The following is a 27,130-nucleotide window of genomic DNA, read 5'->3' on the forward strand; positions in this document are numbered from 1 at the left end:
ATCAGATTACATAGTCAGTTTGCATCTCAAATGGCACTCTATTCCCTATATGGTATACTACTTTTAACCAGAGCCAAAAGGTAGTACACTATATAGGGAAGAGGGTGCCATATGGGGATGCAGCCTCCATGCTGGCTTTGATCCTCATCTCACTGTGTTCTTCCCTGATCCTGTGGAGGTCTGGCAGCCGGCCAGGCAGGGAGAGACGTATGTGATGCCGTCCTCTCCACAGACAGGGTCCCAGTCTTTGTCTGAACACACACAGTCTGAGTTACAGGCTGAGAACACTGAGGGCTCCTCATATGATACACCATCCACCCTGAGAGAGAGAGAGAGAGAGAAATAAAGAGAAAGAGAGAGCAAGAAAGAGAGAGATAGAGAGTGAGAGAGAGAGAGAGAGAGAGAGAGAGAGAGGGGTTGTTATTAATAGTAGATGTAATTTATATAGCGCTTTTCTTTATATAGACATGACTTGACCTCTGCCTGCTCAGATACATAAGGTGGGATGTGTATTTAATCAAATGCATAACAAGATATATACTCAACAAAAATATAAACGCAACATGTCAAGTGTTGTTCCCATGTTTCATGAGCTGAAATAAAAGATCCCAGAAATTTTCCATATGCACAAAAAGTGTATTTCTCTCAAATGTTGTGCACAAATTTGTTAACATCCCTGTTAGTGAGCATTTTATCATTTGTCAAGATAATCCATCCTCCTGACAGGTGTGGCATATCAAAATGCTGATTAAACAGCATGATCATTACACAGATGCACCTTGTGCTGGGGACAATAACAGGCCACTCTAAAATGTGCAGTTTTGTCACACAACACAATGCCACAGATGTCTCAAGTTTTGAGGGAGCATGCAATTGGCATGCTGACTGCAGGAATGTCCACCAGAGCTGTTGCCAGAGATCTAATGTTAATTTATCTACCATAAGCCGCCTCCAACATAATTTTAGAGAATGTAGCAGTATGTCCAACCGGCCTCACAACCGCAGACCACGTGTAATCATGCCAGCCCAAGACCTCCACATCCGGTTTCTTTACCTGCGGGATCGTCTGAGACCAGCCACCCAGACAGCTGATGAAACAGGAGTATTTATGTCTGTAATAAAGCCCTTTTGTGGGGAAAAACCCATTATGATTGGGTGGGGAGCCCCTGCCCAGTCATGTGAAATCCATAGATTAGGGCCTAATTAATTTATTTCAATTCACACATTTCTGTAACTCAGAAAAATATTTTAAATTGTTGCATGATGCATTTATATTTTTGTTCAGTATACTTTAACCGATTCAATGAATACTAATGTTATCAACCAAATTCAGTGCTGGTTCTGATATTGACATTAGCAGCAAACAGCCTTGAAAGAGCCAGGGGGCGTACATTACAGTATATATGGGAGAAATCCCTGATTCGCAATTCTAGACCACATCTTTCCAGTGTTAGAGGCACACTCCAGCTTGTTTGTGGTGCTGAGAATAGAAAATATACAGAGGATGGCCTCCCGAGTGGCGCAGCGGTCTAAGGCACTGCATCACAGTGCTAGAGGAGTCACTACAGACCAGGGTTCGATCCCGGGCTGTATCACAACTGCTGTGATCGGGAGTCCCATAAGGTGGCGCACAATTGGCCCAGCGTCGTCCAGGTTAGGGGAGGGTTTGGCCGGGGGGCTTTACTTGGCTCATTGCGCTCTAGCGACTCCTTGTGGCGGGCTGGGCGCCTGCAGGCTGACCTCGGTCGTCAGTTGAACTGTGTTTCCTCCGACACATTGGTTAAGCGTGCGGGTGTTAAAAAGCGCGGTTTGGCGGATCATGTTTCGGAGAACGCATTACTCAACCTTTGCCTCCCGAGCCCATTGGGGAGTTGCAACAATGAGACAAGATCAAAATTGGGGAGAAAAATATATATATATACAGTACCAGTCAAAAGTTTGGACACACCTACTCATTCCAGGGTTTTTCTTTATTTTTACTACTTTCTACATTATATAATAATAGTGAAGACATCAAAACTATGAAATAACACATATGGAATCATGTAGTAACCAAAAAAGTGTTCAACAAATTCTTGAGATGAGATTCTTCAAATAGCCACCCTTTGCCTTGATGACAGCGTTGCACACTCTTGGCATTCTCCCAACCAGCTTCACGAGGTAGTCGCCTGGAATGCATTTCAATTAACAGGTGTGGCTTCTTAAAAGTTAATTTGTGGAATTTGATTCCTTCTTAATGTGTTTGAGCCATTCTACAGCGATACGCCATCCCATCTGGTTTGGGCTTAGTGGGACTATCATTTGTTTTTCAACAGGACAATGACCCAGCACACCTCCAGGCTGTGTAAGGGCTATTTTACCAAGAAGGAGAGTGATGGAGTGCTTTATCAGATGACCTGGCCTCCACAATCCACAATCCCCTGACCTCAACCCAATTGAGATGGTTTGGGATGAGTCGGACCGCAGAGTGAAGGAAAAGCAGCCAACAAGTGCTTAGCATACAGTGGGGAGAACAAGTATTTGATACACTGCCGATTTTGCAGGTTTTCCTACTTACAAAGCATGTAGAAGTCTGTAATTTGTATCATAGGTACACTTCAACTGTGAGAGACGGAATCTAAAACAAAAATCCAGGAAATCACATTGTATGATTTTTAAGTAATTAATTTGCATTTTATTGCATGACATAAGTATTTGATCACCTACCAACCAGTAAGAATTCCGGCTCTCACAGACCTGTTCGTTTTTCTTTAAGAAGCCCTCCTGTTCTCCACTCATTACCTGTATTAACTGCACCTGTTTGAACTCGTTACCTGTATAAAAGACACCTGTCCACACACTCAATCAAACAGACTCCAACCTCTCCACAATGGCCAAGACCAGAGAGCTGTGTAAGGACATCAGGGATACAATTGTAGACCTGCACAAGGCTGGGATGGGCTACAGGACAATAGGCAAGCAGCTTGGTGAGAAGGCAACAACTGTTGGCGCAATTATTAGAAAATGGAAGAAGTTCAAGATGACGGTCAATCACCCTCGGTCTGGGGCTCCATGCAAGATCTCACCTCATGGGGCATCAATGATCATGAGGAAGGTGAGGGAAAAATCACATTGTATGATTTTTAATTAATTAATTTGCATTTTATTGCATGACATAAGTATTTGATACATCAGAAAAGCAGAACTTAATATTTGGTACAGAAACCTTTGTTTGCAATTACAGAGATCATACGTTTCCTGTAGGTCTTGACCAAGTTTGCACACACTGCAGCAGGGATTTTGGCCCACTCCTCCATACAGACCTTCTCCAGATCCTTCAGGTTTCGGGGCTGTCGCTGGGCAATACGGACTTTCAGCTCCCTCCAAAGATTTTCTATTGGGTTCAGGTCTGGAGACTGGCTAGGCCACTCCAGGACCTTGAGATGCTTCTTACGGAGCCACTCCTTAGTTGCCCTGGCTGTGTGTTTCGGGTCGTTGTCATGCTGGAAGACCCAGCCACGACCCATCTTCAATGCTCTTACTGAGGGAAGGAGGTTGTTGGCCAAGATCTCGTGATACATGGCCCCATCCATCCTCCCCTCAATACGGTGCAGTCGTCCTGTCCCCTTTGCAGAAAAGCATCCCCAAAGAATGAGGTTTCCACCTCCATGCTTCAAGGTTGGGATGGTGTTCTTGGGGTTGTACTCATCCTTCTTCTTCCTCCAAACACGGCGAGTGGGGTTTAGACCAAAAAGCTCTATTTTTGTCTCATCAGACCACATGACCTTCTCCCATTCCTCCTCTGGATCATCCAGATGGTCATTGGCAAACTTCAGACGGGCCTGGACATGCGCTGGCTTGAGCAGGGGGACCTTGCGTGCGCTGCAGGATTTTAATCCATGACGGCGTAGTGTGTTACTAATGGTTTTCTTTGAGACTGTGGTCCCAGCTCTCTTCAGGTCATTGACCAGGTCCTGCCGTGTAGTTCTGGGATGATCCCTCACCTTCCTCATGATCATTGATGCCCCACGAGGTGAGATCTTGCATGGAGCCCCAGACCGAGGGTGATTGACCGTCATCTTGAACTTCTTCCATTTTCTAATAATTGCGCCAACAGTTGTTGCCTTCTCACCAAGCTGCTTGCCTATTGTCCTGTAGCCCATCCCAGCCTTGTGCAGGTCTACAATTTTATCCCTGATGTCCTTACACAGCTCTCTGGTCTTGGCCATTGTGGAGAGGTTGGAGTCTGTTTGATTGAGTGTGTGGACAGGTGTCTTTTATACAGGTAACGAGTTCAAACAGGTGCAGTTAATACAGGTAATGAGTGGAGAACAGGAGGGCTTCTTAAAGAAAAACGAACAGGTCTGTGAGAGCCGGAATTCTTACTGGTTGGTAGGTGATCAAATACTTATGTCATGCAATAAAATGCAAATTAATTACTTAAAAATCATACAATGTGATTTCCTGGATTTTTGTTTTAGATTCCGTCTCTCACATTTGAAGTGTACCTATGATAAAAATTACAGACCTCTACATGCTTTGTAAGTAGGAAAACCTGCAAAATCGGCAGTGTATCAAATACTTGTTCTCCCCACTGTATGTGGGAACTCCTTCAAGACTGTTAGAAAAGCATTCTAGGTGAAGCTTGTTGAGAGAATGCCAAGAGTGTGCAAAGCTGTCATCAAGGCAAAGGGTGGCTATTTGAAGAATCTCAAATCTCAAATATATTTGTTTAACACTTTTTTGTTTACTACATGATTCCATATGTGTTATTTCATAATTTTGATGTCTTCACTATTATTCTACAATGTAAAGAATAGTACAAATAAAGAAAAACCCTTGAATGAGCAGGTGTGTCCAAACTTTTGACTGGTACTGTATATACAGAGGGTAAATACTGTATGTACCTAAGGGTAACTTCTACCCAGAGGTGTGTGTGTGTGTGTGTGTGTATCTCCCACCTGTTATAGGGCAGTGTGATCCCGGCCACCTTGGCGTTCTCGCAGCTCATGGCGAAGAAGAAGAGGGATAGGAAGTAGCCTATCAGAGAGGTGCTGAACGCAAACTTGGCCGCTCCCATGATGCTCAGCTTCAGCCTCTTCATGAGTAGGCCGCCAGTGAAAATTCCCAACGCCACGGCAGGGATGTTGATCGTACCTGGAACAAACACACAAACAACACACACTCTATAAACGTTAAGACGTAGGTCTCCTTCTTTAAAAATGTTCTTCATTCCTAGTCATGGAGGATTTAGGTCAGCACTAAGGTCTTGATGATAGGTTCAATTGGACTGAAACACCATCATGTGAACCAGCCAAAGCCCTAAACCAGGAACTCACTTTTTCATACAATACCATAGCTATTGCTACCTTTCATATCACTGTAGCTAAAAGTCTACCTTTTATGCCAGTGCTATTCTACAACCCAATGCAGCCATACATACAGTACAGTAGAGTAGAACCAGGTCATACCGCCTGAGACTCAGCCTTTGATGTAGTTGAAAGTAGAGAGAACACACTGTAGCCCTGTCCAACTCCCACTCAAAGACCAAAGCTGTTGGTCTTTTTCATACATCAATGTACAGATATCATCTTTTATCTATCTGTTCTATTAGCTATGCTAGATATTGCATTACCTTTCATACACAGCATGCAATGGTCAAGTCAATATAGTGTTGCATGAGGCCTATTTAGATCAACATACACATTTTAGGGTTGAATCATAACACATTGTATAGCTCAATAAAACAGCAACGTTGATCTCCTATTGCTTGATCTAGCATTAACAATATTTTATGCATGAGCTTATCTATGCATAAAGCGAGTCCTTTCAAGTTTCAAATCTAAATTGAACTAGCTCATGTAGGAGATGAATCAAAGCCAGTGTTGGGGGTAACGCGTTACAAAGTAACGGGTCAGAGTACTAAGATTTATTTTTTGTGGTAACGAGTAACTTAACACGTTCATTTCTAAAATTTTTTAATCAGTTACTTAATTACGTTTTCAAATAAGCAAGCCATTACGTTTACAATATTATTCCCTTTTTTCTTTGTTTCTAGCTAGTGAGATGGCAGAGACAATAGCCTTTACATTGTGGAAGAATTCGCATTACTTTGAATTGGTAGGGGAAAAGGACAGGAACATCATAGTAAAATGCTAACTGTGCCTCTGGGATAAGCGCCTGTCAGCTGCAAAGAACTCCACTTCAAATCTCAAGAAGCACCTTCAGACATCTTCTTGTGCGGTATAATGCTAATCGCTACATTGGAGGAAAGCAGTGAAATAAATCACCAAGTTGTGATTGAAGGTGAGCGGTTTTATTTTGACTTTGAGCTATGAATGTTGTAATGTGCATAGGTTGTCCTTTTGAAAAGCCTATGCGCCTGTAACTTCTATGAAAATAATTAAACTAGTTGGTATCGAGACGATCTGGTTGTTGTGGTTCATGAATTGCATGTTTGGAAAGGGCTATTGCTCATGTTAACTTGTGTATTTTCATATCTCTCTGCCAAGTATGTATCTGTGAGTAAAACAGATTGGTAGCCAGTTGTCCTTGTATTTGAGCTCTCGTTTTACTGTGCCCAGTTCGTTTTGTACAGTGCCTTCGGAAAGTATTCATACCCCTTGACTTTTTCCACATTTTCTTGTATTACAGCCTGAATTTAAAATTGATTAAATTGAGATTTTTGTGATTGGCCTACACACACACAATACCCCATAATGTCAAAGTGGAATGATGTTTTTAGACATTTATAGAAATTCATTAAAAATTAAAAGCTGAAATGTCTTGAGTCAATAAGTATTCAACCCCTTTGTTATGGCAAGCCTAAATAAGTTCAGGAGTAAAAATGTGCTTAACAAGTCACATAATAAGTTGCATTGACTCACTCTAAGTGCAACAATAGTGTTTAACATGATGTATTAATGACTACCTCATCCCTGTACCCCACACATACAATTATCTGTAAGGTCCCTCAGTCGAGCAGTGAATTTCAAACAGATTCAACCACAAAGACCAGGGAGGTTTTCCAATGCCTCACAAAGAAGGGAACCTATTGGTAGATGGGTAAAAATAAAAAAGCAGACATTGAATATCCCTTTGAACATGGTGAAGTTATTAATTACACTTTGGATGGTGTATCAATACACCCAGTCACTACAAAGATCCAGGCGTCCTTCCTAACTCAGTTCCCAGAAAGGAAGGAGACCACTCAGGGATTTCACCATGAGGCCAATGTTGACTTTGTATTTATTCGTTTTTGACTGCACTGGGCCTATAAGAATGACCATCTTCAGAGGGCTTTTTGTTTTTGGTAACACAAAAGTAATGTAACAAGTTACTTTCCATAGTAAGTAACGTTGTAACGTACCAAGTTACTTTTAATGGAAGCAACGTTGTAACGTAACAAGTTACTTTTAAAAGTAACGTTCCCCAACAGTGGTCAAGGCATATAAGCTATATGATTGACCAACGTTACGTACCCATCAGGAAATTGGCTTTTGATGCTGACTGTCCGTAATGCTGCTCTATGTACTTGGGCTTGTAGGTTACCATGCCGATGAGAGAGTTCAGCTGAATGATGGTCACACACAGGTAGATGAAGTACACTGGGTTCCCCAGGAGGGTTTTCAACGTTGGTATGAAATCTAGATGAAAAACAATCAACAAAACATCATCAGTCGTCAACGACGTCATCAGTTGTCAAGGTCATTTTTGTCGACCTTTTTCCATACTATGGTCATTTCATCCAAAGTAACCTGAATTTAATATACCATTTTGCCTGAACAGACTTTGAAAAAGCCTTTTTAAACTCCAATCATAACCTAAACCAGAAAATGTTCCAACTTTATCCCCATTCAACAAAATACCTTTGGCCATCTCCAGAAAGCTGTCTGGCTCGTCAGCTTTGTATTTATGCTCCAGAAGAGGGGAGTCTTTGATGAAGCTAGTCTGCTCCGGGGTGCACTGGGCTGGGCCTCGGTCTGACGGGATGGGCAGGGAACGGGGCAGGAACCAGAAGGGGATGGCTGAAAGCAGGGTGATCACCCCAGCTATAAGGTAACCTAACCACCAGGCCCCCACCCAGCGAGCATCACCAGGGGTTATGGTGATACTCTCTATACAGGGAGTGGAGACACAGAACTTGATTTAATTTGATTTATTAGGATCTGCATTAGCCGACGCCAATGGTGACAGCTAGTCTTACTGGAGTCCGACACATAACGAAAAAGACATTACAGACAATAGACTTTACAATTTACATACATTTCAAAACATTAACATGTAGTGTGTGTGTGCATCTATCAGTTACACATACACTACCAGTCAAAAGTTTGGACACACCTACTCATTCAAAGGTTTTTCTTTATTTTTACTATTTTTTACATTGTAGAATAATAGTGAAGACATCAAAACTATGAAATAACACATATGGAATCATGTGGTAACCAAAAAAGTGTTAAACAAATCAAAATATATTTTATATTTGAGATTCTTCAAATAGCCACCCTTTGCCTTGATGACAGCTTTGCACACTCTTGGCATTCTCTCAACCAGCTTCATGAGGTAGTCCCCTGGAATGCATTTCAATTAACAGGTGTGCTTTCTTAAAAGTTAATTTGTGGAATTTCTTTCCTTCTTAACGCGTTTGAGCCAATCAGTTGTGTTGTGACAAGGTAGGGGGGGTATACAGAAGATAGCCCTATTTGGGAAAAGACCAAGTCCATATTATGGCAAGAACAGCTCAAATAAGCAAAGAGAAATGACAGTCCATCATTTCTTTAAGACATGAAGGTCAGTCAATACGGAACATTTCAAGAACTTTGAAAGTTTCTTCAAGTGTAGTCGCAAAAACCATCAAGCGCTATGATGAAACTGGCTCTCATGAGGACCGCCACAGGAATGGAAGACCCAGAGTTACCTCTGCTGCAGAGGATAAGTTCATTAGAGTTACCAGCCTCAGAAATTGCAGGCCAAATAAATGCTTCACAGAGTTCAAGTAACAGACACATCTCAACATCAACTGTTCAGAGGGGACTGTGTGAATCAGGCCTTCATGGTCGAATTGCTGCAAAGAAACCACTACTAAAGAACACCAATAATAATAAGAGACCTGCTTGGGTCAAGAAACACGAGCAATGGACATTAGACCAGTGGAAATGTGTCCTTTGGTCTAGAGTCCACATTTGAGATTTTTGGTTCAAACCGCCGTGTCTTTGTGGGTGAACGGATGATCTCTGCATGTGTAGATCCCACCGTACAGCATTCTGCAGCGATATGCCATCCCATCTGGTTTGGGCTTAGTGGGACTATCATTTGTTTTTCAACAGGACAATGTCCCAACACACCTCCAGGCTGTGTAAGGGCTATTTTACCAAGAAGTAGAGTGATGGAGTGCTGCATCAGATGACCTGGCCTCCACAATCCCCCAACCTCAACCCAATTGAGATGGTTTGGGATGAGTCGGACGGCAGAGTGAAGGAAAAGCAGCCAACAAGTGCTCAGCATGTGTGTGAACTCCTTCAAGACTGTTGGAAAAGCATTCCAGGTGAAGCTGGTTGAGAGAATGCGAAGAGTGTGCAAAGCTGTCATCAATGCAAAGGGTGGCTATTTGAAGAATCTCAAATATAAAATATATTTTGATTTGTTTAACACTTTTTTGGTTAATACATGATTCCATATGTGTTATTTCATAGTTTTGATGTCTTCACTATTATTCTACAATGTAAAAAATAGTAAAAAATAAAGAAAAACCCTTGAATGAGTAGGTGTGTCCAAACTTTTGACTGGTACTGTACATGTCAGTACATATACACAACAAGAGCAGGCTATGGTGATAGTCTCTATACAGGGAGGACAAGCACAGAGAGAGAGAGAGAGAGAGAGAGAGAGAGCTGTGACTGTTGGGGACAAAATACATTATGAGAATAACTGTGAGAACACTAGCAACGTTCCTAGCAACAAGACTTACTGGAGAGAACAAAAAGAGCACAGCACAGCTGCTTTTTGTGCATATCTTAACCATCTCTCCTGCTTCATATTGGTTACTCAAATTAAGTAGCTGACGTCACTGAGCAGCGTTCTGGAGCACACTAGTTCATTTAGTCCTATAACCTAGAATCTAGAAGCATGAGCATACATAAAAAACACTTATTGAACACAGTCAGCGATTGCACTCTAGGAACGACAATGAACTTAACTCAGAACCCTGTTTGTTAGTCTAGTAGTAACAGAACAGAGGTGAATGCCCTGTCTCTGTCTAAACTGGAGAACTCAGTAGTACAGTCCAAAAGTGTGTAGGCAGCCCAGACAGAATACTCTGTATGTCGCTAGATACCGTTTACTCACCCATGTTGACAAATCCAATGTCCACATATATTTTGGCACACAGGGATCCCAGTAAATAGCCAAACACAGGACCAATGACTGCTATGGTCTGAACGCAGCCTGAAATATGAAAGACACATAAGCACGCACACACGTGCACATACACACACACAGCAATTGATTTATTATACTAAACAGAGACAGCTCCATAAGGCAGTCAACAATAAGACAGTTGTTGTGTGATTTCTAAAAGGTCAAAGAGCGTTCGTCCATTCATGTTATCACAAAGAGCTAGATTCAATGAGATCAAGCGTTAACCGGTGATAGCAGACACCTGCATAGCGTATGTTTTGGCGGCGTGCGTTACAGCCCCACTTTCAGAAAGAGAAAGTGTAGGCTATATAGAAATAATTACGCTCACATTGAAAAATCATTAAACTAAATAATGATGATTTTTGATTATTCTAATCGAGATGTAGATTACATCTCACGTTCCAGTGTTCGAACTTGTAAAAAAGGCTGCATGGGATTTCTGATAATGTGACTCGTGCAGCCAATGGCAATGTCTGCTTTACGTGTAAAGCTGGGAGCCACTTGTGGATTTGACAGCTCTAATGCAGTTCCACCTCCCACACCATTTAAACATCAGCTATGCGGATGTCGGCTAAAGCGGATCTGATTGAATCGGGCCCTTAGTGTATGAATCAGATTGAAAGGCAGTTTATTCAGACTGTCAAATCTACTTAACATATGGATGATTGTACCTCAAATCATGCACAGTGACATTATCTAAAGTGTGTTTGTATTTCCAATTGGTGTATTACCAATGTAAAATGCAGCATTTTCCTCCCTGGCGAAATCATCTATATACGAGATCCCAAGGGGCTGCACTGGAGTCTCCCCGATCCCTCGTAAGACGTTCCCCAGGAACACATAGATCCACATGGAGAGGTTGGACTCTCCTTCACAACCTACTGGGAAGGGGGAGGGAGATAGAGAATAGTTACAGAGCACTGTGTGTGTGTGTGTGTGTGTGTGTGTGTGTGTGTGTGTGTGTGTGTGCGCACGTGTTTGCATGTATGTATGCACATGAGCATGTGTGTAGGTGACACACCTGTCCCTGTGCTTGGTGCCTCAGAAAGCGGGTCACCCGAAGCTAGCGCGGAGGGTGACAACAGGCGCGCTGGACATGGGGAGAGGTTATTGGTTGAATTCACTGACGATCGGATTGACGTTTCGAACTTATAGCTGCGTACAAAACACCAATGCAACTGTTTAGCGAAGGGAACGAAGAAAGCACCACGTTATACAGTAGAGAGGACAGAGACAAAGCAGAACATGAGTGCTTTGGATATGCAATGAAACATTTAGGAAACAACGTTTTATACATTCAAGCACGTCATGTTATAAGCAATACTTAATGATAGGAAGAAGCTTTCCTGGCTTCCCCTGTAAAATACAAACAATTGGCGACTGAAATGTTTTTCTGAAAAACATCCAACAGCTGTAAAAATGCATATAGTAGAACTTCTCTTGGCATTCAGTAAAGAGACTCCATACAGTGCAGCATATACTCTTTAAGATTCACTATGTTCCCATCTTGTGGGATGGGATAATATATTCTGACTGATCAAACTTTCATGACCAAGCCAAGCTAATGAGAACACATGATAACACACAACCATGCTTCATCCCACAAACGATGCTATACAATATATAAAATATGTACAAAATACGGTATATTAGCATATCATACAGAGTCAGTGATATCCGTCCTTTATCAGACATTATACAAACACACATAAATACAGTGCATTCAGAAAGTATTCAGACCCCTTGACTTTTTCCACATTTTGTTGTTACAGCCTTATTCTAAAAAAATTCCCCCATCAATCTACACACAATACCCCATAATGACAAAGCGAAAACAGGTTTTTAGAAATCTTTGCAAATGTTTTCAAATAAAAAAACAGAAGTACCTTATTTACATAAGTATTCAGACCCTTTGCTATGAGACTCAAAATTGAGCTCAGGTGCATCCTGTTTCCATTTATCATCCTTGAGATGTTTCTACAACTTGATTGTAGTCCACCTGTTTTAAATTCAATTGATTGGACATGATTTGGAAAGGCACACACCTGTCTATATAAGGTCCCACAGTTGACAGTGCAAGTCAGAGCAAAAACCAAGCCATGAGGTCGAAGGAATTGTCCGTAGAGCTCCGAGACAGGATTGTGTCGAGGCACAGATCTGGGGAAGGGTACCAAAAAATGTGTGCAGCATTGAAGGTCCCCAAGAACACAGTGGCCTCCATCATTCTTAAATTGAACAAGTTTAGAACCAGCAAGACTCTTCCTAGAGCTGGCCGCCCGGCCAAACTGAGCAATCACGGGAGAAGGGCCCAAGACCCCGATGGTCACTCTGACAGAGCTCCAGAGTTCCTCTGTGGAGATGGGAGAACCGTCCAGAAGGACAACCATCTCTGCAGCACTCCACCAATCAGGTCTTTATGGTAGAGTGGCCAGACGGAAGCCAAGACAGGAAGGTTCACCTTCCAACAGGACAACAACCCTAAGCACACAGCCAAGACAACGCAGGAGTGGCTTCAGGACAAGTCTCTGAATGTCTTTGAGTGGCCCAGCCAGAGCCCGGACTTGAACCCGATCTAACGTCTCTGGAGAGACCTGAAATAGCTGTGCAGCGACGCTCCCCATCCAACCTGACATAGCTTGAGAGGATCTGCAGAGAAGAATGGGTTAAACTCCCCAAATTCAGGTGTGCGAAGCTTGTAACGTCATACCCAAGAAGACTCGAGGCTGTAAACGCTTCCAAAGGTGCTTCAACAAAGTACTGAGTAAAGGGTCTGAATACTATGTAAATGTGATATTTCCTTTTTATTTTTTATACATTTGCAAAAATTTCTAAAAACCTGTTTTTGCTTTGTCATTATGGGGTATTGTGTGTCGATTTAATCAATTTTAGAATAAAGCTGTAACGTAACAAAATGTGGAAAAAGTCAAGGGGTCTGAACACTTTCCTAATGCACTGTAGACTGACATTTCCTTTAAACAGGGGATAACTGGAAACGTAATGCAGACTAGAGTACACACAAGCGCACAGGCACACACTTACACACATATCCAGATAAGCTTTAGCTTACTGTACCACAAGTGCATTCAAAAAAGCATTTAGCTACAGCCGCAATAACATCTGCTAAATATGTGTATGCAATAACATTTGATTTGAAAAGGATGCTGGAAATGAATCCTCCTTCAAAAGTCAGTAAAACCTCACCGTCCGATGAGGAAGTGTGGCAGAGCGATGATGAATGTTCCCACTGCCATCAGTACACAGCCCATGGCTATGATCTTGGGCCGATGCAGCTTTGCACCAAAGTAACTCACGAATGCTATCACCAACAGGTTACCTGGTAGGGGGACAGACAGACACAGAATTGGTCTGTTCTTAGTTCCCATTTCAATTCTCAAATTGACTAATCTGATTAATTGAGATTCAATTCACGAATTGAAAAAGTAAAATGTTAAGGTTATTCTAGTTACAACTCTATTTCGATTCCATTCCTGAATGGATTCTTGAATTGTCGAGTTGACATGGAACTGAACCCAGTTCAATTTATTCACAATCACAATGCCTAATTCCTCTAATTGATGTAAGAGTGTTGGCACATTGAGTTTCAACATAGTGGCACCGTTGGTTTCCTAATTCCCACTATAGAGTCATTCCTCACAAAACCCAGACCAAAAAATGACATATGTTGTTGACATATATTTGACATTTGTATCTAAAAGCATAATTGAGAAATAATGAATCAAAGTTGCCATATTTCTGACATTTTGGTCTCCCTTAAGACTCCATAATGTCTCATCTGTAGATACTACAAAGCAGAAATGTGTGTCATATGAAGCTTTACCGCTAGCTCTGTAATATAAGTAGTATTTTGATTTCAAGAACACATTTCTTACAATAATATATGAATATAGAAAAATATAAACATGAATATTGAAAATATACAAAAACGTATTTGGCAAATATATTGTTGAAAATAATATACTCTATGGGCATATCAAAGTTCCAGAGTTGGATCTCTGCTAATTTTAAAGTTATGGCCCATTTAATACAGAGAAATTGGCATAGTAGACAATATCACCAACCAATCACAGCCCTCCTTTTACTTATATCATTGCCATCCTGCAAACCACCAGCAGAAGGCGACCATTTTGAATCCATTTTCACATTCACTCTGTTGATAATGCTTACAAATTGGATCATAAGAAAAGAAGAACCTTCCAAATCGAATGACGAAGGCCAATTGAATGACTGTGCCGTAGCCTGGATAGAGAGAGAGGAGGGAGGGGGGTTGGGGTAGAGCGAGAGAGAGACAGAGTGAGAGAGAGGGGTGGGTGTGTGTGAGAGAGAGAGAGAGATAGAGAGAGAGAGAGAGAGAGAGAGAGAGAGAGAGAGAGAGAGAGAGAGAGACAGAGAGAGACAGAGAGAGAGAGAGAGAGAGAGAGAGAGAGAGAGAGAGAGAGAGAGAGAGAGAGAGAGAGAGAGAGAGAGAGAGAGAAGGGGGGGAGTTGATAGAGGAGAGCGAGTTAGAATGTTAGAGAGAGAGAGAGAGAGAGAGAGAAAATTGGGTAGTGGAGGAGAGCAGTGGGCGATAAAGACTTTAATGAGGTAAAATAAAAGCAGCCATTTCATGATTGAACCAATTGTTGTTTTTCAAGGATGGAGGGATGGAGGGATGATGTCAATTCCTTATTAAGGACGTCCATCCGCTCTCACTATTAAGAGGAGTAGGTAGGCTTGGAAAGTCCCACTTCAGAAACCTGCTGTACAATGCCTCAACTTCTGAACTCCTGAAATAACTGTCCTCTGACTAAGGCCAACCTAGCACTTGGAAATGCCAGGTAGTGAAAGTGTCATTGTGCCCTTCGTTTGTTTAAAATACTGCTTAAGGAAAATAACTGTTTTCATTGTGCTGAGAGCTATTGTGATGAAAACACCTGAACTCACTGACTGTGAATGTGTTTATTTTTCCTTCATTTATTTAGAATACTGTGTGGACTAGAATAACTGCTTTGTTTGTTGCTAAGGGTTTCCCAAAAGGGAAATGTCTCTATGGTTTGAGCAGGTCAAGAGGTACAGAGTACATCCTGCTATTAGAGAGTGGTTAAATAAAGAAAGGCCTTTGAGGCTAGTCTATGGAGCTCTCCTGAGTCGCTTCAGCACTTTTCTCTTGTTGTTCTCTCTCCCTGTGGTAGGGGCCATTGGAGCCATGACAAGAGGCACACAGCGCATCCTACAGCAGGCTTCTCCTGGTTTCCGTCTACTCTACACAGAAAGGCCCTTGAGGCAAGCTGAAGGGTGGGACTAAAAATAACAAGATAACTAATGTACAATATACTGTGTCCGTAAAATGTATATAGAAATAAAAACGGGATGGTCTTCAGAGATAGATGGGAGGGGTTGAGGGTAGCTGAAGGATGGGACTAAAAACGAACAAAAGATAACTATTGTCAAATATACTGTGTCCGTAAAAAGTATATACAGTTGAAGTCGGAAGTTTACATACACCTTAGCCAAATACATTTAAACTCAGTTTTTAACAATTCCTGACATTTAATCCTAGTAAAAAGTCCCTGTCTTAGGTCAGTTAGGATTACCACTTTATTTTAAGTGTGAAATGTCAGAATAATTGTAGAGAGAATTATTTATTTCAGCTTTTATTTATTTCATGACATTCCCAGTGGGTCAGAAGTTTACATACACTCAATTAGTATTTGGTAGCATTGCCTTTAAATTGTTTAACTTGGGTCAAACATTTTGGGTAGCCTTCCAAAAGCTTCCCACAATAAGTTGGCTGAATGTTGGCCCATTCCTCCTGACAGAACTGGTGTAACTGAGTCAGGTTTGTAGGCTTCCTTGCTCACACACGCTTTTTCAATTCTGCCCACACATGTTCTATAGGACTGAGGTCAGGGCTTTGTGATGGCCACTCCAATACCTTGACTTTGTTGTCCTTAAGCCATTTTGCCACAACTTTGGAAGTATGCTTGGGGTCATTATCCTTTGGAAGACCCATTTGCGACCAAGCTTTAACTTCCTGATTGATGTCTTGAGATGTTGCTTCAAAATATCCACATCATTTTCCTTCCTCATGATGCCATCTATTTTGTGAAGTGCACCAGTCCCTTCTGCAGCAAAGCACCCCCACAGCATGATGCTGCCACCCCCGTGCTTCACGGTTGGGATGGTGTTCTTCAGCTTGAAAGCTACCCCCTTTTTCCTCCAAACATAACGATGGTCATTATGGCCAAAGAGTTCTATTTTTGTTCCATCAGACCAGATGAACGTGGTACCTTCAGGCGTTTGGAAATTGCTCCCAAGGATGAACCAGACTTGTGGAGGTCTACAATTTTTTTTCGGAGGTCTTGCTGATTTCTTTTCATCTTCCCATGATGTCAAGCAAAGAGGCACTGAGTTTGAAGGTAGGCCTTGAAATACATCCACAGTTACACCTCCAATTGACTCAAATGATGTCAATTAGCCTATCAGAAGCTTCTAAACCATGACACCATTTTCTGGAAATTTCCAAGCTGTTTAAAGGCACAGTCAACTTAGTGTATGTAAACTTCTGACCCACTGGAATTGTGATACAGTGAATTATAAGTGAAATAATCTGTCCGTAAACAATTGTTGGAAAAATTACTTGTGTCATGCACAAAGTAGATGTCCTAACCGACTTGCCAAAACTGTCGTTTTTTAACAAGACATTTGTGGAGTTTTAATGACTCCAACCTAAGTGTATGTAAACTTCCGACTTCAACTGCAGTATGTATAAGCTGGAAGTTGAAGCCTAAGTGTTGTTGTCCAATAGTTTACTCCAATTAGGGGAAGGGTGGTTGGGTTAGGGGAAAATAATAATATAATATATATAGATATATATTTATATACATATATTTACCCAAACGATATATGGGGGATTGGAAATTATGCAGACAATTACATTGATGGAAGCCACAATCTGTCTGCAATATTAAAGGCCTTTGAGGCAGAGAGGTGTTTATATATACTTCTAAGGCATGGGCTGAAGGGAGACTCTATAAGGACACTACTGACATGCAAAATGACTAATCAAAATCTAAAACTGACCCCTTACCTTAACCCTAACCTTAACCAAACCCATAGAGATGGAATCTGCAGTAGGGGGAAACAGCACCACTGGCTGCTCCACCACCGTTATTGTTTTTGTTGCCGAGCGTAGGGCAGCATGGTAAAACAAAATGCAGTACATATAGCTACTTCTGATATTTCTTAATTTCTAGTATTTTTTTGTTTTTTGGGGGGGCATTATTGTATTGCTAGATACTACTGCACTGTTGGAGCTAGAAACATAAGCATTTCACTGCACAATTCACATGCGATAGCATGATGTTGGAACTGGGCCTTGACAGTTTCTCAAAGAAGGCTCAATGGTAAATTTGATCACATTTCTGTAGAGGTGTGGGCAGAATGTGTTTCAGTGCCTTTCAAAAAAATAATGCATGCCGCCTATAGTGAGTGCCAAACACTGGCCGTGCATTCTGCAAGATTGATTGTCTATTCGAACAATTTATGCTTCAGCCCACACTTCTAATCAAAAGACGAAATGTTGTTTAATATTTTGTTCATCAGTACATGATTGTGTTTATATCTCCTGCCTTGGGATAGGCTCTGAGATGAAATAGGCTACCACACAGCAATACTGTAGCCTACCCATAATGTCAAATATTTGAAATAGGCTACCGGTCTATTTACTTTCGAGCATGCTTGGCTATTGAATGAGCGATGGATAAATGGTAGCTTAATAGTTGTTGTGTAGCGGCAATAAACCAGTCATGTCAGAAAAGGAGAGACATGTCTTGCTATATGATTATGATTTAGGCCTATATAATAAAAGTAAAATAAATATATTAGGCTACATGCTGCTATGCGATCTCCTTACCAACGGCAAATGCATCTGTCTTATCATTAGGTCCATGTTTTAATGTTATTATTATTCCCGTGCATCAAACACCATTTCCCCCATTAGAACAATATTTGCTTGCAATACAATTGATCAGCCACTAGAAGTTGTGCGTACGAATGGTCTGAGCTGCACATGGAGATACGCACACTTTCCCGCAAGTTCAAAATGGATAAATACCAACCTTTGTGGGACATCTGGTGCACACAAGGTTTAGAGTTTTTTTTTGTGCACAAACACCTTTGATAAATGTGGCCCCTGGTGACTTCCTAGAAGGCCTTGGTGACCCATTCATTCACATCTCTTCTCTTTCACAACAACATGGATAGAACGGAAGACCAAAATAGCCCTGGGGATGAGGACGAGGAGGGGGGGTGGGGACAGGGGGATGGGGACCTGTGACGCAGACACTTACTTACCTATCTCAAAGCTCCCATCGATGACACCTGTTAGGGAACTGGGGATGTCAAAGCGTCTCTCCAGCTGGGTTATTGTGCTCTTCATGTAGCTGCCAGACAAGGCCTTGGCAAAGTAGGCAAACGACAGGGCCACAAGGAACATCTGAAGAGCATGAGGGGAGGAAGAAAGGAGAAAGGGAGGTGGCAGAAAGTGAGAGATAAAAGAAAGGGGATGGGGGAAAGAGATATTGGTTATTAATAATTATAAACTGGGTGGTTCGTGCCCTGAATGCTGATTGGCTGACAGCCATGGTATATCAGACCGTATACCACAGGTATGACAAAACATGTATTTATATATATACCACGGCTAAGGGCTGTATCCAGGCACTCCGCGTTGCGTCGTGCATAAGAACAGCCCTTAGCAGTGGTATATTGGCCATATACCACACCCCCTCGTGCCTTATTGCTTAATTAATACATATCGGACTGTATCAAGATTTTGATTGTCAGAGAGCGGGAGAGGGAGAGTTACCCCTGTGATGCTCTGATGTACACCACAGCTCTACTTTTCATTGGCTCATTAGCCTATTTTAGCTCCTGCTATCACATTTCCTATTTAATATTCAACTAGGCCTACATCATAGAGCACGGAGGAGAGGAGGATAGAAGAGGGAAAGGAAAAGGAGAGATGGAGGATGAGGGAAGGCAGAGTGTGTCTGTAACTACGGGGTATTGAGGAAGACCAGGACAAAGAGAGGATTAGGAGTCTACGTCAGACTTAAGATGGCTCCTTATGTGAGAGACCGGTGACTCAACCATAGCGACTGATGAAGAAAGGATTAGTTTTGACTAGGAAGAGAGGGAACTTATACATTATGGATTGGCCTTCAGTCCCCCCACCAAAAAAGGTGCTATCTAGAACCTAAACGGGATCTTCGGCTGTCCCCATAGGATAACCTTTTAAAGAACCCTTGTTGGTTCCAGGTAGAACCCTTTTGGTTCCAAGTAGAACCGTTTTGTGTTCCATGTAGAACCCAAAATTGTTTTTTACTGGAACCAAAAATAGTTATCCTATGGGGACAGCTGAAGAACCCAGTGTTGGTGCCAGTTTGTCTCTTGCCATCTCTTGTTTCTACTCTCCTTATGGATCTGTCGTGCCAAACATGTGTCATGCCAAACATTATTGACAAGGTGTTGGCAAGATAGCGCAAACAGATGGGGGCCTAGGCTAGGAAAGATGAGCTCTAGCATCCATTGCATCAGTCTCCCCGCTCTGGGCCACTCACGACTAGCAACACCTCCCATCTCTCACAATGTAGGTTTGTCTTCTCACAGCGACACGTCCACGTTCCCATGGGCTTTTCCACATCAAAGACTAGCCCGGGAAACTACACTGAACACAAATATAAACGCAACATGTAAAGTGTTGGTCCATTGTTTCATGAGCTGAAATAAACGTTCCCAGAAACTTTCCATATGCACAAAAAGCTTATTTTTCTCAAATGTTTTGCACAAATTTGTTTACATCCTTGTTAGTGAGCATTACTCCTTTGCCAATATAATCCATCCACCTGACAGGTGTGGCATATCAAGAAGCTGATTAAACAGCATGATCATTACACAGGTGCACCTTGTGCTGGGGACAATAAAAGGCCACTCTAAAATGTTGTCACACAACACAATGCCACAGATGTCTCAAGTTGAGGGAGAATGCAATTGCATGCTGACTGCAGGAATGTCCACCAGAGCTGTTGCCAGATAATTGAATGTTAATTTCTCTATCATAAGCCGCCTCCAACGTCATTTTAGAGAATTTGGCAGTACATCCTACCGGCCTCATAACTGCAGACCATGTTTATGGCTTTGTGCGGGCGAGCTGCTTGCTGATGACAACGTTGTGAACAGAGTGCCCCATGGTGGCGGTGGAGTTATGGTATGGGCAGGCATGCTACGGACAACGAACAAAATTGCATTTTATCGATGGCAATTATTTTATTTGTTTTAGGTATCTGTGACCAACAGATGCGCTCAGTCCGGCTTTCAGTTGTAATAGTAGAATGCACAAGGTGGAATTGGGTAGTGCATCATCAGTTTTCATGTCAGTCATTGCGTACCTTAGAGATCTATTTAAAACTCAACTAGCCCATGTCAGCTAATGTTTTTAAGCTAGATTTTTTAGCCTATAGATTTTGTTGTAATGTTTGATTCACTCAAATATCACATGAATACACATTAGACATGGCAAAATGTATAGAATTGCAAGAAAATTAGCTTTAAAACTGCAACCTGCTAAATGTTCTCTCCTCCAACAAGAGGGGTGTGGACAGTTTGTGTCATGAACAGTGCTTGTGCCCATAGAAATAGACGTGGCCCGCGCATGCAGGGGGTCGCGGGATGTTCCCCAATGCTGGAAGGAAAATGCTGAGTGAAAAAGTTTGGGAACCCCTGCATTTGATGACGCATTCTTAGTATGGGTGAGTCTAGTACATTGATATTTGTTGCTTACTGTATACATTTTTACTAAACAGTAAGTTCTAAATAGTATGATTAGTACACAGTATGTAGTTTTAGTAAATGGTAAGAACGACAGATTTTGGACATGACCAGAGAGCGAGCGAGAGAGCGAGAGCGAGAGCGAGAGCGAGAGAAATCAAGTAATTGACAGGAAGAGAGATGAAAGATAGAGAGAGAGAGCCAGAGAGTGAGAGTTGAAGAGGAGACCATTTGTGGATTAAATGGCTGGTTAAACAAGTGTTTATGTGAGTCCCTCAGCAGTGATGTCCTCTGCATGACATACAGGCTACAGCACACACTATCAATCCATCCAGCACTCAAAACTATAAAACAAACAAACATAGCAATCCGTTATGGTATCATTATGGTTAATTTGAGGCATTAAGAAATTAACTCATAAATGATAACACCCCAGAGAGATGTATGAATAGCCTCTGTTAGTATGTATGTTCTACACTGGCAGCCAGCCAAAAATCCCTAGAAAGCACAAGCCCAATTACAGACATAAACATCAATTCAGGCTTGAAACCACAACTGGAAGAGAAGTGATATTTCAGGGTTTAATTAATGGTCAGATGGGACTTTATCTCTCCCAAGTACATTGTAATTCAATATGGTCAGGGGGCTTCAAAATGAACTGTCAAGACTGTTCGCTTGCAATAACATATGCCTCAGTAACAACCTTCCCCCCTCTTTCTAACCATACTACATACTATTTAGAATGTACTGTTTAGTACAAACGTATGCAGTAAGCAACAAATATCAACATACTTCTCATCCATACTGAGAAGGCGTCATCAAATGCGCAATCGCGCTTGTTCCTCGCCATTTGTTAATTTTTGTAGAGCACATCCCCTATTCTGATTATCAGCTGTTGTCGAACACAGGTGGGTGTGAAAAGACGATTCTCTTCCTCAATAGTGTGCAATGAATTCTACTAGATGAAAAGCCTAAATGAGTATGACATCCTGGCAGGAATAAGGGAAGATATGACGAAGGAGAGAAGACCTTATGGTATGGGCTGGCATAAGTTACAGACAACAAACACAATTACATTTTATCAATGGCAATTTCAACGCACAGAGATACCGTGACGAGATCCTGAGGCCCATTGTCGTGCCATTCATCCGCCGCCATCACCTCATGTTTCAGCATGATAATGACCGGCCCCATGTCGCAAGGATCTTTGGACAATTCCTAGAAGCTGAAAATGTCCCAGTTCTTCCATGGCCTGCATAATCACCAGCCATGTCACCCATTGAGCATGTTTGGGATGCTCTGGATCAACATGTACGACAGAGTGTTCCAGTTCCCGCCAATATCCATCAACTTCGCACAGCCAATGAAGAGGAGTGGGACAACATTCCACAGGCCACAACCAACAGCCTGATCAACTCTATGCGAAGGAGATGTGTCGCACTGCATGAGGAAAATGGTGGTCACACCAGATACTGACTGATTTTCTGATCCACGCCCCTACCTTTTTTTATAAGGTCTATGACCAACAGATGCATATCTGTATTCCCAGTCATTTGAAATCCATAGATTAAGGTCTAATTTATTTCAGTTGACTGATTTCCTTATATGAACTGTAACTCAGTAAAATCTTTGAAATTGTTGCATTTTGTGTTTATATTTTTGTTCAGTATACATTGTCAGAGGAGAATAATCATTCTGATAAAGGAAAATTGACTTTTTTTTTTACAAAATAGAGGCATACAAAGACAAAACAAATGTGGTACAGTGTGGAAATAATAACACATGACTAAAGGAAATGCATGCACTACTCATGAAGTATACTTTGAACTTGTATTATTCAAAAACATTAAATACCATCACATACTGTCAAAAATGAGAAAAATATAATAATACAGTGGGGAAAAAAAGTATTTAGTCAGCCACCAATTGTGCAAGTTCTCCCACTTAAAAAGATGAGAGAGGCCTGTAATTTTCATCATAGGTACACGTCAACTATGACAGACAAAATGAGAAAATAAAATCCAGAAAATCACATTGTAGGATTTTTAATGAATTTATTTGCAAATTATGGTGGAAAATAAGTATTTGGTCAATAACAAAAGTTTCTCAATACTTTGTTATATACCCTTTGTTGGCAATGACACAGGTCAAACGTTTTCTGTAAGTCTTCACATGGTTTTCACACACTGTTGCTGGTATTTTGGCCCATTCCTCCATGCAGATCTCCTCTAGAGCAGTGATGTTTTGGGGCTGTCGCTGGGCAACACAGACTTTCAACTCCCTCCAAAGATTTTCTATGGGGTTGAGATCTGGAGACTGGCTAGGCCACTCCAGGACCTTGAAATGCTTCTTACGAAGCCCCTCCTTCGTTGCCTGGGCGGTGTGTTTGGGATCATTGTCATGCTGAAAGACCCAGCCACGTTTCATCTTCAATGCCCTTGCTGATGGAAGGAGGTTTTCACTCAAAATCTCACGATACATGGCCCCATTCATTCGTTCCTTTACACGGACCAGTCGTCCTGGTCCCTTTGCAGAAAAACAGCCACAAAGCATGATGTTTCCACCCCATGCTTCACAGTAGGTATGGTGTTCTTTGGATGCAACTCAGCATTCTTTGTCCTCCAAACACGACAAGTTGAGTTTTTACCAAAAAGTTATATTTTGGTTTCATCTGACCATATGACATTCTCCCAATCCTCTTCTGGATCATCCAAATGCACTCTAGCAAACTTCAGACGGGCCTGGACATGTACTGGCTTAAGCAGGGGGGACACGTCTGGCACTGCAGGATTTGAGTCCCTGGCGGCGTAGTGTGTTACTGATGGTAGGCTTTGTTACTTTGGTCCCATCTCTCTGCAGGTCATTCACTAGGTCCCCCCGTGTGGTTCTGGGATTTTTGCTCACCGTTCTTGTGATCATTTTGACCCCACGGGATGAGATCTTGCGTGGAGCCCCAGATCGAGGGAGATTATCAGTGGTCTTTGTATGTCTTCCATTTCCTAATAATTGCTCCCACAGTTGATTTCTTCAAACCAAGCTGATTACCTATTGCAGATTCAGTCTTCCCAGCCTGGTGCAGGTCTACAATTTTGTTTCTGGTGTCCTTTGACAGCTCTTTGGTCTTGGCCATAGTGGAGTTTGGAGTGTGACTGTTTGAGGTTGTGGACAGGTGTCTTTTATACTGATAACAAGTTCAAACAGGTGCCATTAATACAGGTAACGAGTGGAGGACAGAGGAGCCTCTTAAAGAAGAAGTTACAGGTCTGTGAGAGCCAGAAATCTTGCTTGTTTGTAGGTGACCAAATACTTATTTTCCACCATAATTTGCAAATAAATTCATTAAACATCCTACAATGTGATTTTCTGGATTTTTTTTTCTCAATTTGTCTGTCATAGTTGACGTGTACCTATGATGAAAATTACAGGCCTCTCTCATCTTTTTAAGTGGGAGAACTTGCACAATTGGTGGCTGACTAAATACGTTTTTCCCCCACTGTATTATATTTTGTCCATATCGCCCTACTCTAAGCTAGATTACAGTTAGATCACATTACAACTGCATGGAAGCAGCAACCTGACCAGCAGCCAAACCTTGCACATGACCAGAGCCTTCTGGAGCCCCTCGAGCCTCTGGAGCCTAATTTCCCAGAATTTCCCACAACGGCTTTAGGATTTCCTCTGCTGGTAACTCTATCGGGGGCTATTAGGATACAGAGAGCAGCAAGAGTAATCTCAGGTGCCTAAGGGTTTAGCGAAGATGTGCTAGGCTAACCGCTAACACAATCCTTCGGCTCTTCTATAATGACATGGCATTTCTCATATTTAGTCATTCAGAGACAGACACAGCAGCCTGGTAGGTAGAAAACTTTGCATAAGCTTGTCTAGTGGGAACACAAAATTACACTGTCTAGTAGTACCAATATGTGTCAACAGAGCAGAGTAAAATTACATGCAGGCCTAGAATACCTCTTACACTAATAGAAAACCAATAACTCAGTGATCTGCATTTAATTGAAAGGCAAACACTGTCTGAGCCCAGCTCTGAATTTCTGTTATTCCTATCTATGGTCCACGTGTGTGTCAACATGTGTAAGTCAAATCCCATTGGCAGCATTATCATAACTAGCATAGTCACAGTTAATCAGCTTTAGTTAGTCGTACTGTTTCAATACTAGGCCATACAATAGATCCTTTCTTTACACCCCAACAATGGGTCTATAGAGTGTTTACAGTCACAATTAAGCCATGATCTGCTGCTTAAAATTGCTTTTCTGCATGGTCATATTATGTCTATCTAGGTTACACGTGAATTAGCCATATCTATGACTAAAAAGAGAATACTTTTTACAATCTGAGTTCTATTGTATCTCTTTTTAGATCTTCGATTGTAAAATATATTCTAGTCATAGATATGGCTACACGTGAATATTCAAAACATAAGTTGATCTTAGCCATATTAGCCTCATAGCTTCATCTCATTGTGAATATGAAAGAGAAAAGCTAGCACTTTATCTTAAAGAACAGAAATGACCAGGAAGCCCATTTACTAAGAAATAACATGGCAAAATGGTAATAAACTAATAATATATTAATTACTTAGGCTATTTGTTTCTTTGGGATTCATTAAATCAAGCACCACTAGGCACCATTTGGTAACACCATTTGTGTACCAGAATGTACCCATTCGAGTTACCACATACTTTCCTATTAAATAGTCTACCAATACCAGTGGAAACAGTACGACGATGTGCTAACGAGTAGAATATTATGATATTTATTATCATAGCATTACAATTCAAACAAACACCATAGAACCCTGAGCCACACCGGCGGGCTAACTAACAATCCTGAGAAACTGACCTTTTTCAACTTTGAACATACTTTAACAAACAGTCTTATTTTAAGAGGCTTAGACATCATTGTCTCATGTAGCTTTAATCCTGAAGAATAACAAGCTGTTACTCTCTGATCTCTGAGGTGGACACAAATCCTTTGTGTCAGGGGGAGGGATGTTTTTAGGCGATTAAAGGCCCACTCTTTGATTCAAAAAACAACAAAATGCTAGCCCTGGCTGCCAATTGGTTTGCTATAAAGCTGAGGGATGTGGCTTCAAAATAGGTTGAAGACTCAGTGTTAATTTCGTCAACTAAAATAGTGACTAAAATATTCAGCAAACATCTATTTTTCAGTGGCAGTTGACAAGACTATAAATGACTAAATAGAGCCAGAAAAACAAGATGATTTTTCATTTCAGTTGACTAAAACGAAACAAAATGATCTCTGTGACTAACATCTGACTACTAAGTGTGGACTGGACAAGAGTTTTTGGAGAGATTGAGAGCTTTTCAATAATAATCACGATTAATATTAGCAGCACAGATGAGCAGTTCTGTTAAGCAGTGGGAAGGATGTGTCACACCCGGCAAACACAGCCTACAAAATCAGCTGGTGAGCTGCTGGGGAGAAAAGCAGACAGGCTCCGCTCCGGCTCCGATTATACACAATGCACAGGCGACTCTCTTGCTTCACCTTAGCTAACCAGTCACCACCAGCCTTCTATTTAGCTAGAAACACACGCTGCTTTACGAAATAAAAAACAATAGCAGGATTGAGTTTAATAGTAAAACAACATTCTAGCTATGTTTTTCTCTCCCTTGAGTAGGCTATATATAAAAGTAGGCTCTTTGAATTTGTAGTCTCGCTCAACCCTCCCACTTTCACACTGCATTTCATATACAGGTTCTGTAGCCAACGTAGCCAAGTCTACCTCTTTTGCTGAGAGAAAACGTCTTGATTCTAGCCCTTAGGCTACCGTTCAAAGGACATGACCCATAATACAGCCGCTATGTTTATTTTTGCCACTACGCTATATCTGACTGGGTAAATACCTTTATTTTGAGTTAAT

At 41.6% G+C, this 27,130-nt stretch overlaps 1 protein-coding gene across 2 annotated transcripts in view; it reads right to left on the reverse strand.

Moving 5' to 3' along the window:
• The window catches only part of LOC121543649 (solute carrier organic anion transporter family member 1C1), a 67,600-nt gene that overhangs the window by 6,589 nt on the left and 33,881 nt on the right, over positions 1–27,130 (reverse strand). Inside the window, exons 3-11 of one of the 2 annotated variants that reach the window (XM_041853688.2) lie at positions 18,751–18,892; positions 13,600–13,732; positions 11,420–11,553; positions 11,130–11,276; positions 10,327–10,425; positions 7,848–8,096; positions 7,461–7,625; positions 4,941–5,136; positions 154–319 (exon numbers count right to left, since the gene is read on the reverse strand). In XM_041853688.2, the coding sequence (XP_041709622.1) occupies positions 154–319; positions 4,941–5,136; positions 7,461–7,625; positions 7,848–8,096; positions 10,327–10,425; positions 11,130–11,276; positions 11,420–11,553; positions 13,600–13,732; positions 18,751–18,892 (1,431 nt within the window). Of the gene's footprint in view, positions 1–153; positions 320–4,940; positions 5,137–7,460; positions 7,626–7,847; positions 8,097–10,326; positions 10,426–11,129; positions 11,280–11,419; positions 11,554–13,599; positions 13,733–18,750; positions 18,893–27,130 lie in introns of both variants that reach the window. The other variant, XM_041853687.2, reaches the window with a different exon arrangement.

The sequence above is a fragment of the Coregonus clupeaformis genome, chromosome 28 (assembly GCF_020615455.1).
Source record: "Coregonus clupeaformis isolate EN_2021a chromosome 28, ASM2061545v1, whole genome shotgun sequence".
NCBI lineage: Eukaryota > Metazoa > Chordata > Actinopteri > Salmoniformes > Salmonidae > Coregonus > Coregonus clupeaformis.